The sequence below is a fragment of the Bos grunniens genome, chromosome 3, assembly GCF_055505025.1.
Source record: "Bos grunniens cultivar Pamir isolate PY7600 chromosome 3, Bosgru_T2T1.0, whole genome shotgun sequence".
NCBI classification, from domain to species: Eukaryota; Metazoa; Chordata; class Mammalia; order Artiodactyla; family Bovidae; genus Bos; species Bos grunniens.
The window spans coordinates 85,664,183-85,682,609 of NC_141167.1; the positions used below are offsets into that span (position 1 = coordinate 85,664,183).

The 18,427-nt window shown below is 37.7% G+C and overlaps 1 protein-coding gene across 3 annotated transcripts in view; it reads right to left on the minus strand.

Moving 5' to 3' along the window:
* The window catches only part of VAV3 (vav guanine nucleotide exchange factor 3), a 435,514-nt gene that overhangs the window by 17,799 nt on the left and 399,288 nt on the right, over window positions 1–18,427 (minus strand). For all 3 annotated transcript variants that reach the window (XM_086391510.1, XM_086391513.1, XM_086391511.1), the window contains exons 23-25: window positions 14,946–15,062; window positions 14,274–14,361; window positions 6,739–6,868 (exon numbers count right to left, since the gene is read on the minus strand). In XM_086391510.1, the coding sequence (XP_086247636.1) occupies window positions 6,739–6,868; window positions 14,274–14,361; window positions 14,946–15,062 (335 nt within the window). The remainder of the gene's footprint in view (window positions 1–6,738; window positions 6,869–14,273; window positions 14,362–14,945; window positions 15,063–18,427) is intronic.

Sequence of the window (18,427 nt, forward strand, 5' to 3'; positions counted from 1 at the left end):
TGTCAATTTTTGAAGAATTGCTATAAGATTTGTCATAGCTTCAAAATGATCGAGCTGTTCTTTATTTGTTTTCAAACCCACTCATCTTTCCCAGTTTTTTCAAATAACATAGTGCTTTAATACCTGCTATGTTTCCCAAAGACCTGAGGCTCTGACTTCACTCATTTAGCCCTTCCTAAACACGTGTTTTATGAGAGGCGCTGTGCAAAGTGCAATTTGAGAATAAGAAGCAAAGGAACCTGGTTTCCAAGGCTTCAGGGAGCAATACACTTGAAGAAATTGTTAAAACCTATATAAAAACAATACTATTTATATATATTCTATGGAAACTGTGAGATGAAGTATGAATGATTCATAACTCTTATCTTCAACCCCAGCCACTCTTCTTAGTATCAGCTGCCTACTGAACCACTGAGTATGCACAGATACTAAAAATTTGTGCAAAACTGAATATATTACCTTCTCCTTTGTATGTGTTATATCCCTTTTATTTCTTGATCAGGCCATCATTTCACCATTTGGGTCATCTAAGGCAGATATCACACATGTACTATTTCTACCTCAATTCCTTTATCCAGTCAATTCAATCTCCAGATTATATCTAAATCAGCCCATTGTCTTGATTTACTGTCTTTATTCAACTTTTGTCCAAATGTCCATCATCCCTCCCCTGGACATCTGTGGAATTTTCCTCACTCCCTTCTTCTGTCCATGCCTCTCTCCAAGCCATTCTCACAGAGTAGGCAGTGATCTTTCAAAACAATGTAAATCAGTTCATATCATTTTCTGCTTATAATGCTCTACTACATTTCCATTGTACATATTAGAATCCACTCACTATGTTCTAAACATTTGGCCCCCTTCCAGTTCTTTAAATGTATCAAGTTATTTCCTGTTAATGTCCTTCACACAAACTGCTTCTTCACTCTGGTGTTTTCCTACCCTTCAGTAATCCACACCCTGCCAATTGTCTGTAGATCTTGTAAATTTCACCTAGCTGCCACTTCTTCAAAATGTCCTTCCCTGACCTTCCAGGTTAAACAGGTCCTCTTGCCGTACCCTTTCACCTGTGCATCTGCTTCACAAGACTTAGGAGAATTTGGTGGCTCAGATGGTGAAGGATCTGCCTGCAATGCAGGGAGACTGGGGTTTGATCCCTTGGTAGGGAAGATCCCCGGAAGAAGAGAATGGCAATCCACTCCAGTATTCTTGCCTGGAGAATTCCATGGGCAGAGGATCCTGGCAGGCTATAGTTCTTGGAGTCGCAAAGAATAAGACACAACTGAGCCACTAACACACACACACATGAAGTTATTTGTTTTACATTTGTTCAGTGGCATTAATGGTAAAGAACCCATTTGCCAATGCAGGAGACTTAAAGAGATACAGGTTCAATCCCTGTTAGGAAGATCCCCTGGAGGGAGGGCATGGCAACCCACTCCAGTCTTCTTGCCTGGAGAATCCCAAGGACAGAGGAGCCAGGCGGGACTATAGTCCATAGTGTTGCACAGAGTCAGACACAACTGAAGCGACTTAGCAGCACCACTGTCCATCTTATTCACTGTTATATTTAGCATCCAGAACAGAACTTTGCACATAGTGTTGAATAAAATATTTGTTGATTAAAAGAACGAATGAATGAATAAGTAAATACAGTATGGTCACAGGTAAAGAAGAGATGGTTTCAAGTACAATGTACTCAGTACTCTACACATCCTAAAATCAGTGCACCAAGCTCCCCCTGTTCCTGGAGCAGGTGGAGGAGGAGAATGCTGACATTTTCCTCCAATTCTGTTAGTTCTCTTCAGCTAAAGGCACCATCTCTAAATTTTATTACTTCTAAAATAATTCAGATGTAAAAATTGCAAGAATAGTACAAAGGATTCTAATTTTTTTTCACTCAAACTCCTCAAATGTTAATATTTTACATTTGTTTTAAGCTCTTTAGTTTTCCTGAACTATTTTATAATATGTTTCAGATGTAATGCCTTTTATCTCTAAATATTTCACTCTTGTTGTTTAATTGCTAAGTCCTGTCCGACTCTTTTACCAAGGCTCTTCTGTCCATGGGATTTCCCAGGCAAGAATACTGGAGTTGGTTGCCATTTCCTTCTCGAGGGGATCTTCCCAACTCAGGGACTGAATCCACGTCTCTTGAGTCTCCTGCATTGGCAGGCAAATTCTTTACCAGCTGAGTCACTGGGAAAGACCATTTCAGCGTGTCCTTCCTAAAATCAAAGGGATTTTCTTCTCTTACACATTAACACTACAATTATCAAAAACAAAAAATTACTAATCTAGAAACATTCAAAATGTGTTAATTGTCCCATATGTGTCCTTTATAGTAAAAAAGAAAAAAAGGAAAATACTTCCAGGTACAAGATTCTACCTGTTGTGTCCAGCTGTCATGTTTCATTAGTCTCCTTCAGTCTAAAACAATTCTGCACTCTTTCTCTGTCTTTCATGACACCGATATTTTTGAAGAGTAGAGGCCAATTATTTTGTAGAATGTCATTGAATTTGGGTTTGTCTGATGTTTCCTCATGATTAGATTCCATCTGTGGACCCTGGAGGGCAGGAATACCACCAAACTGGTGTTGCAGCCTTCTCAGGAGCATCACATTAGGAGGTACATGATATCAAGTTGTCCCATCATTGGTGATGCTAATTTTGATCACTTTTATGGTTTTTCTGTCCCTTTTGTAATTAACAAGTTCTTGTGATGAGAAACTTTGAGACCATGTAAATATAGAGGTAACCAACAATTTTTTAAACATTAACCAACTCTTTGGCCCAACTAATCTTCCATTTACTTGGGAAATACCTAAGGTCTATTAATAAGTTATGAAATAGCTAACTGTGCCACTTTCCCAAGTATAATGGTCCATTACCATTCTACCTTACCTCCTTTTTTCACGTGTACAAAGAAAGAAACCTAGGAGCTGCTTTTGAAAGAACATAATAAAATATCTAATCTCATTCCTTATTCATCAGATGAGAAAGTGGGGCCCAGACAGGCTAAGTGACTTGCCTAAGGTCAGACAGCTTACTCAGTAGCAGCCCTGAAAATAATTAAGCGCTCACTGTAGAGCAAGAAAGGCAAAAGTCAACTCAGTATATACAAGCCCTAAGGGTACACCTGCAGCAGTCTAAGGCAGTTTTTCTGTGACCATTTTTGGAAAGTAATGAGATTCTTACAGAGATCCACAGGACCGGGCAGAACATCTTCCACGGGGCCACTGCATGAGGGGTCTCTAGGGAAGCACAAGAGCTCACTGCTGTGCCCGAGTTCTCTTTGTTCTCTTCCTTCCTCTCTCCATCTCTAGCGGAAACACTCAAGTCATTGCAAAGGCAGAAACAGTCTCACAGTCCTAGGACAGAGCATTGCCTACTCCTCACCTAGAAATGCTAATATGCTCCTTGCTCAATACTCTGGATATCTGTTTAATTCTAAGTAGTATCTTTATATATGTTATTTTGAAATTACATGAGGTAGGCCTGTCATAATCTTACCATATTTTACACATTTGAGAATAGTTTTTAATTTGCCTAAGAACATTCTAACCTAGGGGCTTCTGAGATGGCACTAGTGGTAAAGAACCCGGCTGCCAATGTAGGAGAGATAAGAGGCACAAGTCTGAGGCCTGGGTCAGGAAGATCCCCTAAAGGAGGGCATGGCAACCCACTCCAGTATTCTTGCCTGAAAAATCCCATGGGCTATAGTCCATAGGGTTGCAAAGAGTCAGATATGACTGAAGCAACTTAGCAGACATGCATGCATTCTAACCTAGGCTAATACAGAAGCAAGCAGCCTCTTCCACAATGCCTCAGGTCTTTCTTTTCCAGGGTGACTATGTATTTAAGAGAAAAATAATAATAAGTAGCAGGCACCGGGAGCTGGAGCTCCAATCTTACCCAGAACATGGGTACTCCTTGTCTGTGGCTTGTCTGCTCTGCTTTCTCCGTTACTCAGAAGGAATGGAGACACCATGCCCTGTCCAAGCCAATGTCCCCTAGTATTTACTACTTCTTCATAAAAGTTATTCTGAGATGATATTTGGCAGTACACCCAAAGCTATGAACCAGAGGTAATGACTCTAAAGACATCCTACACAAACTTTCTATACAGAGTATGTAGAGTTTCCTCTCTACCACTTCTTGAAAGGCACATGTATAAAAACAGAAGCAATGCTTTAAATAAGAGTCCATCTTTAATCAGGACTTGGCATAAAATGAGCAAGGGATATTTTAAAAAATCATAAAAACAAAGATGTAAGTTGCTATGAGTTAAAACTGGTAATTCAACTATTAGAAATACATGGAAATGTTTGCTGTGTTAGAAGATGAGGGCCTGGTACTAGTGGGGCGAGCATCAGCCACAGTGGAAGTGCAGAATCAGCAGTAGCTCAGCTGACTTCTGTGTGTGTTTACCATGTTATCAGCACTCTGTGCAACGCTGTATGTATAGCACCTCATTTAATCTTCAGAATGATCTTAGTGTTCTTCTCATTCCATACAAAGTTAGCATCAAGCGAATAAAACATTGGGATAATATAAATCTAATCTAAGATTGTAATCCCACTCTATGGTAACAACTGAATAATCCTGGAGTGTAAGATCTTGGAGACCATGGAGAAATTATTGCTGACTGACGCACCAACTCACACCCTCACTGCTTTCTGGTCACTTTGGGAGTGAGATCTTTGCTTCTCATCCTGTATAGAAATAGGACTTGTCAGAGCCTCCTCATTAAAGTATACGCTCCATAAGGTCAGGGCCTTTGTATTCTCGACTACTATTTCCCATACCTAGAACACTGCCTTGTCTGTGGTAGGTGATTATTATATGTTGAAGGAATCAATAACTGAATAATATGTGAACAAAGGCTAGCTGTAACAGAGATTAAATTTTAAATGAATGATTCTCTTTTACTTCTCAATTATAAACTGGTTCTTATATCATGACTTGCCAGAGTCTCTTAAAAAGACTGGGCTTACAATGTTTGAACTCATGACTCTAAAAATCTTCCTGTGGCTGGCATGGATGTTCATAATCATGCTGTTGGATATGCTTTAAAAGACAAGAAGAATCTGTATCTCCATCCCTAGTGACTAAACAAGTTTAAGCGTTAAATATTTAGTTAAACACTAAACAAAAATTTAAACTAGGCAACTTCATTTGCTGTTAACAGTATTCTCTGAGCAACTACATGTGTCAAGCACAGGGAGTGCCGGTGCTTTCCCTGACTGCCAGCCCCTCTCACCTGGACTTTCTAAAACTGAGTGAGTGACTCAAACAGGATTTGTAGTGTAGCCGACCTCCTTGGCAACTTTTATTATCTTCTGCTACCAGGAAGGCAAACTAAAAGAACTGAAAATTATACTTTTCATGTAGGGAAAATGTCATAAGCCTGGTAAATTTTTAAGGAATTTTGTAGAAAATTTGTTTTTTTTTTTTTCCCCTTTTTGAGGGAAAAGGTCCATTTCTGAATTAGCAAAAATTATGTCCTATATGAGTGTCTAAGGTAATTGGGTAACAGAGGGCTAAAAGCATAGAAAGATAAATTTTAATGTGTTTACAGTTTCAACAAAAAAGTGTGCTCTGACTACTCTCATTGGACAAGCCTGTTCATTTATCACTGATCTCTGTGAACAGAACAGCTATTAAGTTATTCAAATTAAAAAAAAAAAACCTGTCAGTTGATGTGACAAATTACTTGTATATTTACTTTATGGAAGTGCTATGAAATTTTACTGGTGGTGTTACTGCCCTGAGCATTATTTGTTTCCCTTTCAGTTTCTGCTTTTAGGAAAAAAAAAGGTAAAATTATATTACCTGACGCAAATTCTTTTTCAAACACTCTAGATATTCTCATTTTGATTAGGCTAAACATTCTGAGGGCAATAAAATTGTATTCCTTTTTCTCTAAAACAGTTTATTAATACTTTTTAAATGCTATTAAAATAAGGGAATGAAAGCAGTTTATTCACAGCATTTTTTTCAGTGTTCTCTTTATACACTATATCTACTCACAGGAAGATTATATGACAGTAAATGATGAGAAAAGTTTTTGACTTGAACTCGCATTCAAATTATAATTGGGGACATATGTATAATTATGGCTGATTAGCATTGTTGTATGGCAGAAACCAACACAACAGCATTAGAACAATTTTCCTCCAATTAAATTTAAAGATGCTTTTGGTTTGTATGCTAATCTCTGTGATTATGTGTGGCACAGTGCTCATTCCAAAAGTGCCTAATGTATACCTTTAAATATTGGAATCAGGGGAAACGTGCTTTTGGTTACTTCAGAGTTCCAAAAGTAATCATTGAACTGGAATCGATAAGCAGACTTGGGGTACAAAGTTAGATGGAGTCTTGCTTAAATCCTGTTAATAAAACAGGATTGTGACCATAAACATGTGTCAGTTAAAAAAGAGTTTGGCTAATATAAAAGTCATGGAAAAGTACAAAACTTACATATCAACATACCCTTCATTTCTGATGGATTTGACACAAACATGATTTTTAATTTGGCACAAAGAACTAAATCTAGGCATGTTCATAAACCTGTTGGTCCATCTGATTCTACTTTGCTCTAGAAAAAATAATTCTTTGTTAAATTCATCAGCGTATAAATTGGTTCTGTTTCAAAATTTGGAATGAAGATGTTCAATGTTATCATGCCTTCAATCCTTAGGTGTCAGCAATTGTATTCTAAATTACAATACTCACAGCTGATGCCTGCTCTATTACCCCTCTGTCCAGTTGAATGTTCTGGCTCCTTGTATGGAAACTGCAGAGTTGTATCCAAGGTTCTGAATCCTTCTTTAAGAGAATGATGCTTGTAGTACTCCACAAGTTCCTTTAGGAGAAAAGAATCAAACACACAAACTCCTTGACACATAATGATATGCAATGAAGGGATAATCAACTTAATGCTAAATTTTCCATAAGCCCCCTGGTGCCTCAGTGGTAAGGAATCTGCCAGCCAAAGAGGAGATGCAGGTTCGACTCTAGCCTGCCACAGGCTTCCCTGGGTCAGGAAGATCCCTTGGAGAAGGAAATAGCAACCCCTTCCAATATTCTTGCCTGGAAAATCCCATGGATAGAGAAGCCTGGTGGGCTATAGTCCATGGGGTCGCAAAGAGCTGGACACAACTTAGTGACTAAACAACATGTTACAGTAAGTAAATGGTAACCTCTCCCTGCTTCCTGGTGTACAATACACCCAACTAGTAATTGTCCTTGTTACCCAGGCCATTTATAATGTGAGTTACCCCCCATTGTTACTCAATATCCTGTTAGTCTTCAGTCGGATGTAGTAAGTAAAAAGAAGCCATAATAAACCTCAAACTCAGAACAGAAATTCTTGTTCTTACTTATGAAATACTTTATTTTTGTTTAGGGAGGCAAGGGCTGTTTTATGAATATATAGTAATCTATAGTTTCCTGCATTTTCTTTCAACATAGCAGAAAAACAAACTTGATCCTAAATATGCTTTTCCACTGTAAACCAAAGTTGTTAAACCATAAATATCGCTTTCTTGACATTGCTTCTGGCTTACGAGGAAGTGTTAGTGACCTTCTCTTAGCTCTGTATGTCACCTCGTACTCACAGAAGTCAATAATGTAGTTCTTTCCAATTTTCTCTTATACCTAATTTGCCTTAAATACATCCAAGCCTAATATAATAACCACCCACCATCTTTCATACTGCGATCTCAGAATATTTCTTTTGCGATGTCAGTTTCACAGATTCTGCACAAATCTTAATCCCTCTACTTTAAACAGAAAATTAATAATGGTTAATTCATAATATAAAATGCATATTATCACTAGATGAGTACCAGTTATGTTTCTTAGAAAAACCTGAAATGAAAAGAAATGCAAAATAACTTTTAACCTAATTATTCAGTGCTTATTCTACAGCACTATTATTTAAAACTGTATAAAAGCAACTCATTTCTTAAAAAAAAATCACACTGTCATCAACTCAGCCCTTCCATTCAGTGCTCATGTTCAAAGTCCCCCAAACAAATCAATCGAGTCAAAAATCACCTGAAAGAAGAGAAAGAGAATCATCGATTTATTTATTATTTATGACCAAATTTGGATAAGTTGTGGGATACATGGTGTGGGGTGTTCCAGGGATCACAGAGATTATGAAGATAAGGTTCCTAGGCATACACACCGTGGAAGGAAAGAGAAAGGTTATGGGAGTTTGAAGGCAAGAAGGAAAGAGAGCCTCCTTTTCAGAGTCCAGAGGGAAGGAAGAGGGACGAGTTCATGAGAGGAGGTAGCTTGGCTTAAATTGAATAAAAGTATAATTTCAAAAGCCAAGAAGGATGAAAGGATTGTTTTAAGTAGAGCAGACAGGCTGGGAACAGACAAAGATAACAAAGACCATCTTCATAAACTAAAACCAGCATGGTTTGGTTCAAGTACTGGATAAAGCAAATGGAGAGGCTTTACCTTTCACATCTGTAAAATGGGATAATAAACCATTTCACAGACTATAGCAAAGAAGGGATAAAGTATCTAGTACCTGTGAATAATCATGAGAGCTACCATGATCACATGTGCTACATAGTTTTATATAGTGTGTGTGTGTATATATATATATAGTTTTATATAGTATATGTATAGTTTTCTATAGTTTCTTACAATCTTCAGACAAGAAACAAGAGATGGGTCTTTTCCCCACTGATGCTCAAGGCTCAGTGAGATTAATCAGCTTGGGCAAGGTTGTATAACTGGTGTCTGGCTCCAAAGTTTCTGCTCCCAACTACATTGTACTATTACCAAATAGTAACCTGGTAAATGTAAATATGCAAAACGGGAAGCAGAGGGAAGGAGCATTTTCTAAGTATCTTCTTGTTTTCTTAGACCCAAGATGATATGGTTTTACACATGCTATAACTTGAATTTTTTTTTCTTCCATTCTTTCTTCTTTGCTTGGGCCCAGATTATAAGTGTACTTGCTGAAGCAAAGGAGTAGAATCTGACCACCTTAAAAGAAAAAAAGCTAAAATATCAGAAGTTTTCAGTTCAGTTCAGTCACTCAGTCATGTCCAACTCTTTGCAACCCCATGGACTGCAGCACACCAGGCTTCCCTATCCATCACCAACTCCCAGAGTTTACTCAAACTCGTGTCCATTGAGTCGGTGATGCCATCCAACCATCTCATCCTCTGTCATCCGCTTCTCCTCCTGCCTTCAATCTTTCCCAGTATCAGGGTCTTTTCAAATGAGTCAGTTCTTCGCATCAGGTGGTCGAATATTGGAGTTTCAGCTTCAGCATCAGTCCTTCCAAAGAATATTCAGGACTGATTTCCTTTAGGATGGAATGGTTGGATCCCCTTGCTGTCCAAGGGACTCTCAAGGGTCTTTTCCAACACCACAGTTCAAAAACATGAATTCTTTGGCACTCAATTTTCTTTATAGTCCAACTCTCACATCCATACATGACTACTGGAAAAACCATAACTTTGACTAGATGGACCTTTGTTGGCAAAGGAATGTCTCTGCTTTTTAATATGCTGTCTAGGTTGGTCATAACTTTTCTTCCAAGGAGCAAACATCTTTTAATTTCATGGCCGCAGTCACCATCTGCAGTGATTTTGGAGCTCCAAAAAATAAAGTCTGTCGCTGTTTCTATTGTTTCTCCATCTATTTGCCATGAAGTGATGGGACCAGATGCCATGATCTTAGTTTTCTGAATGAGTTTTAAACCAACTTTTTCACTCTCCTCTTTCACTTTCATCAAGAGGCTCTTTAGTTCTTCACTTTCTGCCATAAGGGTGGTGTCATCTGGATATCTGAGTTTATTGATATTTCTCCCAGCAGTCTTGATTCCAGCTTGTGTTTCATCCAGCCTGGCATTTGCATGATGTACTCTGCATTAAGTTAAATAAGCAGGGTGACAATATACAGCCTTGATGTACTCCTTTCCCTATTTGGAACCAGTCTGTTGTTCCACGTCCAGTTCTAACTTTGCTTCCTGACCTGCATACAGATTTCTCAAGAGGCAGGTCAGGTGGTCTGGTATTCCCATCTCTGAAGAATTTTTCAGAGAGTTTGTTGTGATCCACACAGTCAAAGGCTTTGGTGTAGTCAATAAAGCAGAAGTAGATGTTTTTCTGGAACTCTCTTACTTTTTCGATGATCCAGCGGATGTTGGCAATTTGGTCTCTGGTTCCTCTGCCTTTTCTAAATCCAGATTGAACATCTGGAAGTTCATGGTTCATGTACTGTTGAAGCCTGGCTTAGAGAATTTTGAGCATTACTTTACTAGTGTGTGAGATGACTACAATTGTGCGGTAGTTTGAGCATTCTTTGGCATTGCCTTTCTTTGGGATTGGAATGAAAACTGACCTTTTCCAGTCCTGTGGCCACTGCTGAGTTTTCCAAATTTGCTGGCATACTGAGTGCAGCACTTTCACAGCATCATCTTTCAGGATTTGGAATAGCTCACCTGGAATTCCATCCCCTCCTACAGCTTTGTTCGTAGTGACACTTCCTACGGCATTAGAAGTTTATATCCCCAAAATGGCTTCACTGATCAGAATACAGCATTTATATTATGGTGGTTTTAACATGGTTTGCGAAGGCAAGGTCTGGAATTAAATTCTGCTCAGAGACCAATATTATCATTTAAGTTTTTTATTTATTTATTTATTTTTATTATTTTTTTCTAAATTTTTAAAAGAAAATCCATCCTGAACCCTCCTCCCTCATTTAAGTTTTTTAAATGCAAAATTTTGTAAGGTCTCTGAAAGAATCATACAGTGTATCATTTGCATCAGCAACACACTTCTCTTAGTTTTATTATTGAACTGAGTGTGTTCTTTAGAAAAAAATGTGAAAATAAACCTGAAAGTAATCATAAGCCAATAACTTTGAACTTTAATGTAACTGAAATTGTTATAATGTTATCAGTAATTTGTTATAAGTAACATGAATTTTATGCATGATATATCATGAGTAGTATGAATTAAAGTTTATGAGAAGTTGGGTAGAAAACACAGAATTACCATACTGAAAAGGACTTGTTAATCATTTAATACCTATCCACCTCCAGATTTTATGGGAGCAAAAATGACTTTTCCAAGGCCTAGGGCTGTATGGCTTGGTAAGCTGCAAACACTTCAGTAAGCATCAAAGACATTTGAGTTCCATTTTTACCGTCTTATGAGGGTAGATCTTCCTACATGTTTCTACTAGGTGGAATTAAATAGTGCCACTGTGCAGCTCTTCTAATTCATGCCTTTCTGCTTTCTATATTTTAGTCTAATCCGCCCCCGCTTTAGCAGTCATTGACCTTCAGGTACTACAAGTAAATAAGAAGATGCTAAACAAAAGAAATCACTAAGCTTTCCTTATCTCACACTGACACAGTGGTGTCAACAATTCAAGTCTCTCTGAAAAATAATGAGTGAGAGCCAGTTATTCCAATTACCAAGGAAACGGGCAATGGAGATGATTTATAAACAGCATTTGGACATGGATTGTCTGGCATACATGAAAATTAGAACAAAATTAATGCCTTGTAATCTGGATACAGAAATTCCTTTAGAATTTAAATGTAATGACTAGAAAAACAAAGATTTCGATTAACCAAGCCACTGAAACCGGAGGGGGTGAAAAAAGGTTAGGTTATAACAACCTGAGGTCAGTCTTCTTGAGAAACAGGCTGATTTAAAACAAATTCTGGATTTTGTTTGCATTTTACATCCTTTCCCAATTAAATTTAATCCTAGAGTGTCATTAGATAAATGAATATTACGTAGGTGATATAATGTTACCAGTCACCACGGGAGGAAACTGAACTATACTTAAGAAATAACTCAATTCCTAGACCAAGATATAACGGCAACTGGGTTATCTCCCAACAACACAAAAGGCATGATAAAAGGTAACTCCTTAAAGTTGCAGAGGGAAGCCCCTAGCTCCCAGAGAGAAGTGCCTCTTAACCCTTTATCTTCTTCCAGAGGGGCTGGTACTCAGATAGGAGCCATTCCTTCCAATCAGGTATCCAGGTGTGGCATTTCCTAGTTTAGGGTCCAAGTATAGATTTATTTGAGGCTTTGGTACAGATAGATTTACTAATTTGAGAATTTTTTCAGAACTGAGTCCTTTTAGAATTCTGCAGAATCACAGCGATTTCACACAGTGAGGCCTCAATATGAATTTGTTGAAGAAATGAACAGAAACAAAGAAGAGGTAGGTCCAGGAGAGTTCAGTGGTCTCTTCAGCATTTTTTTACAGTGATTTTCTTCCTGACAGAAGTATTTATCTAAGACTGAGATTTTTTAGCCTCTTGTCTGTCTTTTCACAATCATATCCATTTGCTTATTTTTGTTTTCAGTTTCATTGTAGTTTTGCAATTAATTCTTAATCCCCTCCCTTTAACTATCTGTATTATGTACTTCCTTACAAAAGATCCCCTGATATGGAGGGAAAAAACACATATATATGTCTCCAGCAGTGACATTTCTGATGTCTTACACACACCATGTAATAAGCTCTGTTAGCTTATGTGAACTCTTTTACTTCCCTTTCTGGAACATCACTGAAAAAACTTTTACCGCTCTCAGATACAAATTACTTGAAATCTTGGTCTTTATGGCGTATATTATAATCACAGCTTTCCATGCACATAGGAACCTGAGGATCTATGATCACTAATCCAGGTCATGGTGTTATCTACTGGCTTTTCACATCTAACCTTAGAGGATGAAGAACTTTCTTGAGCTGAATCCAGGTGACACAAAGTTGAATTGACTGGTTCTTGCCAGTGATTATTCCTTTCATCCTCTTGTGATGGGAGTCCCTTTTGTTGCTTTCAAAGTCAGCAAAGCTGGTAGTCAACTTTGGCCCTACAGCATTTTTTTTAAAGTCTCATATTAACCATGATACCACAGAGCAGCCTCATTACCAAGCACCCTACGTTCTGCAGGTGAGAGTCAAGCTGGTGTGTCTTTGCAGTGATGTGGAGACCCCCTGTGCATGCTTTGTTCATGTCTCAGCTGGGGCTGTCACTCATTATCTGTGCATCCACTTGCCACCTACCTGCTAGGTTTTCCTTTCAGGAAGAAACCTCCTCAGGTCCTGTTCTCTCTGTGCACAGCTTGCTTGCTCCAGCAGAATATAACTCGCTGCCAGCAAGGAGAATGCCTGGATCTTGGCTGCCAATTTGACAGGGTTTGCATTTTCCAGGACACATCCTTAGGATGCTGCCCATCCTTAGCTTTTGAATTGGGAATGTGATATTTATGTCAAGACAGGTTTCCGTACTTTTCTTTTGACTCAGTTCAATTCAGTTCAGTCCCTCAGTCACAAGATGCTTCAATTTCTTTAAAATGCTGATTCCTGTCTTGATCCAGTTCTAAATTTTTGGGTAAGACTTTTAAGCTGGCCTATTTTGTAAGACTGTCTTACACTAAGTTTTAACTTTAGTGTTAACATCTGCAAAGTGCTCTGAGATGTTTTCCAGATGGATGCAGTATGTATCATTTGATTGATGGTTCAGTCAATGACTGGTCCTTCCCAATGTTACTCAAAGTACTTAACAGAGCTCTACAAAGGCATCTTATGTCCTATATCCAAATTCTTCATTATCCTAAGAGACTCTCCAACTTGAGAAACAGGCCTGAGACTACTTTTCAGGAAATAAGAACTTTTTTCTTTACTGTTAACAGTGCACATGTAATGATATGTATGTATTGTTTATGTGACAATACATAATATTCTTGTATGCTAAGTTGCACTTTTAAAAATCAGAATCATCTTTATATGAAGCAACTTGGTAACAATATACTGTTTCAATTTAAATATAAAATTGCTATGAAATCACTGTCGTATGGTAAAAGTGTGATCTTGTTAATGTTTAATTGTCGAAGGTAATGAAGAAGAACTGTAGCACAAGTCACTTAGACTAGAAAATACAAAAAGGTTTTCCATTTGACAGTATATTGTATTTTGCATGAAATGAACCTGAATGTGTCTATGGTTCTAAGAATCATATAGTGTGGACCCTGAAATATTATCTTAAACTTGCAAACTTAGTTTACAATGAAAAATATGTTTAGAGTAATGTAAAACTTAACTAGAATTCTTAAAATTTTCAGGATTCTGCTGCAAAAAAGATATTATTCTCTTTAAATGTGTCAGCAAGCAAAATTTCCAAGAAACTATAGAACTAAACTGACCTTTCCAATAAGAGAAAACTAAGGACCACAGATTGAAAAGAACTAATCAATGCTTACCATTAAACTTTTAAACTTTCTATTTTCCGCAATGTGAAAAAAGCCATCTCTTGTTAAAATCTTGATGTGCTTTGCTTCATTATTGTACCTGTGGGCAATGGATAACTTATGAATATAAATGTGTTTTTAATCAGTAGAAATCAATAATTACCAGAGGGCATGCCCCAATAACATTATAGGAATTAATTCCGAAGACAAAATATATACCTATGCCAATACACTGGTGACAGCTAATTAACAAAATATATTCACTAGATTGGTTGAAGATACAACCAATTTTTTTTTTTTTTTTACAACCAATTTTTGAAGTGAGATTGGGGGGCAGTAGATTTGACCAATCATTCTGCCCAATTTACTTATAAGATCAGTTTGAGAATACAGAAAACAAAATAAAATCTGTTAATTTATAATTCTTAGGATTTACTAGAAACATACACGCATCAAGTCACCAAAGCACAGTGTTATGAAAGAAATCTGGTATGCCAATTAGCAGCCTATAACACTTAATACCATTTTTTTCTAACAGATATTTTCAAGTATTAATGAACTGTCTAGAGAGATGATGCATTATTTCTGCTGCAATTAGAACCTTGGTTTTCAGCTTCAGTGTTGTACACGTCAGATGATCTATGCAATTATGAAAACAGGAAAGCTATTTCTTGTCCTACTTACTTAATGCTAATTGCGTATTCTCCTGACTCTCTGGTCCTGTGTCTCACAAGGTAAGTACTGTTTACCCTGTTAATAAGTTCAGTCTCTGCCTGCAGTCTTTCCATGGCTCCAGCATACCTTTGAGAAACAAGGACACAGAAAATTTAGGTAATGTACCTGAAAGAGAACAGAGGCTAAAAATAAGTATCTGTCAGGATTTTAATTTAGTAGCAGATCTGAACTGTTTTTACTGCTATACTAATTCAAAAAATAATGCAGGAAAATGTCCTTTAAATACATTCAAACAAAGATACTTTAGTCTCTACAAAGATTACAACAGTGAACAATGCCAAACACACTAAACATTTATCAATAAATAAATGGAACAAAGGGAGGAATTTAGTGGGTATTGGGTCAGAGAGGGACTTCCCTGGTGGCTCAGACGGTAAAGCGTCTGTCTACAACGCGGGAGACTGGGGGTTCGATCCCTGGGTTGGGAAGATCCCCTGGAGAAGGAAATGGCAATCCACTCCAGGACTATTGCCTGGAAAATCCCATGGACAGAGGAGCCTGGTAGGCTAGCGTCCATGGGAGAGGGCTGTGGAAAGTTTAGTGTCAAGAAGGAAAAAGACTTTAGGGAAGGATGGCCTATGTAAGACACACTCAGACATAGACACGTGCACACATATACACACATTCCTCCAAAATTTCACATTTTCTAGGTAAAACAGTATGAAATAACATCTCCTTTGAGTATTAAGAAAATTTAGGGACAATTTAAATTATTTTTAAATAATTATTTTTTAGATATAAGATTAATTCTTAGTCCACAATTTTGATAACCAATTTTCTTAAGAAACTACTAGTAGCAAATAGAATTTTTAAAAGATATTTTCAAAACCAAAATTCTGTTGTTCCCAAACTCTGCTGGCTTAAGCATATAAAAATTCCACAACATTAAAAGGGACAAATTCAATGTTAAAATATTCTTATGATTGGTCTGTTCACATACTTTCCATTTATTCCTGGTTCAGTTCAAGGAAACTGAATTTGGTTTTGAAGATCTTTTTTCTTCCCCTCCTCTTTTGTTCTCTCCTCTTGTCATTTTATGTCTATCTTTAGTGATGTGTTTGGATTGCTTTGTTTTTTTAATTGTGTGTTTCAATTGTAGATTTTTGGTTTGTGGTTCCCAGGTTTTTTTTTTTTTTTTGGAGTGGTAATGTAGGGGATTTCTTTGGAGGGAATGATGCTGAAGCTGAAACTCCAGTACTTTGGCCACCTCATGCAAAGAGCTGACTCATTGGAAAAGACTGATGCTGGGAGGGGTTGAGGGCACGAGGAGAAGGGGACGCCAGAGTATGAGATGGCTGATGGCATCACTGACTCGATGGACTTGAGTCTGAGTGAACTCCGGGAGTTTGTGATGGACAGGGAGGCCTGGCGTGCTGCGATTCATGGGGTTGCAAAGAGTCGGACACGACTGAGCGACTGAATTGAACTGAATGTAGTTTAAGTTAAAATATATGTTGTTGTTCTTGTTTAGTTGCTAAGTTGTGTCTGACTCTTTGCAACCTCATGGACTATAGCCCACCAGGCTCTGCTGTCCGTGGAATTTTCCAGGCAAGAATACTGGAGTGGGTTGCCATTTCCTTCTCCAGGGAATCTTTTTGACTCAGGGATCAAAGCTGCATTTCCTGCATTGGCAGGTGGATTCTTTACCACTGAACCACCATGGGTACAGCATTTAAAAATTTTTATTTTATATTGGAGTATATTTGATTAACAGTGTTGTTTAGTTTCATCTGACAGCAGAGTGACTCAGTTATATATATATATGTGTGTGTATGTATTCTGTTTCAAAATTATTTTCTCATTTAGGTTATTACAGAGATCAAGCAGCGTTCTCTACGCTATACAGTAGATCCTTGTTGATTATCTATTTTCAATATAGCAGTATGTACATGTCAGTCCCAAACTCCCAATCTATCCCTCCTGCCTGACCTTTCCTCTCAGTAACCCTAAGTTCTCTAAGTCTGTGAGTCTGTTTGTTTTGTGAATAAGTTCATTTGCATTATTTTTTAAGACTCTGTATGTAAACTGATGTCATATATTTGTCTTTCTCTGTCCACTTCACTTAGTGTGATCATCTCCAAGTCCATCCCATGTTGCTGCAGATAGCATTATTTCATTCTTTTTCTATGGCTGAGTTATTTCATTCTTTTTATGGCTAAGTTATACCTTTTGTATATATGTACCGTATCTTTATCCATTCATCCATCACTGGAGTTATGGGTTGCTTCCATGTCTTAGCTATTGTAAACAGCATGGCAATGAACATTGGGGTGCATGTATCCTTTTGAACCATGGTTTTCTCCAAGTATATGCCCAGGTGTGGGACTGCTGGATCATATGGTAGCTTTATTTTTAGTTTTGTAAGGAAGCTAAATACTGTTCTCTATAGTGACCGCACCAATTTACATTCCCACCAACAGTGTAGGAGGGTTCACCTTTCTCCACACCATCTGGAGCACTTATTGTTTGTAGATTTTTTGATGTTGGTCGTAATGACTGGTGTGAGGAGGTGATTCCTCATTGTAGTTTTGATTTGCATTTCTCTAATAATTAGCAGTGTTCAGCATCTTTTCATGAACTTCTCGGCTGTATCTCATGTGAATTCATGTCCTTCTACCCTGCCATCCTGTCTTCTCCCATTATGTATCTCCCATGACATTTTGATATAGCAGTCTACAAATATACACACTTGTTTTATGTTGCTGATCCCTTAATTTCAAGTTCATCTCCAGTATCCTGCATTTGTATTCTCCTCTTCTCAAAACTGCTGGTTTTGATATCATATTTGTATATGGATGATATCCTATGTTTAGGAAAATCTCTCTTACCAGTGAGATTTCACATTTGTAGTTTTCTTGATTCTAGCTGTGGCCTTTTCTTTTCCACCTACAGAAGTTCCTTTAGCATTTGTTGCAAAGGTGGTCTGGTGGTGCTGAATTCTCTTAGTTTTTGCTTATCTGTGAAACTTCTGATTTCTCCATTGAAACTGACTGAGAGCCTTCCTGGATAGAGTATTCTTGGTTGTAGGTTTTTCCCTTTCATCAGATGACATATATTGTGCCTCCCTCTGGTCTGCAGAATTTCTGCTTAAAAATCAGCAGATAACCTTATCAGGGTTCCCCTGTATGTTATTTGTTGCTTTTCCCTTGTTGACTTTAATATTTTTTTCTTTGTCTTTTATTTTTGTCTGTTTGATTAATACATGTTAAAATATTCCTCCTTGGTTTATCTTGTATGGAAGGAATGCTGCACTTCCTGAATTTGAGTAAATTTCTCATGTTAGGGAAGTATTTGGCTATAATCTTTTCAGATATTTTCTCAGGCCCTCCTTCTCTCTCTTAGCCTTCTGAGTTTTTATCAATTTCAGATCCCAGGACAGAAAACCACTGTTTCTCCACTTACGCTCATGCCATCATAGTGCTGCCCCTCAC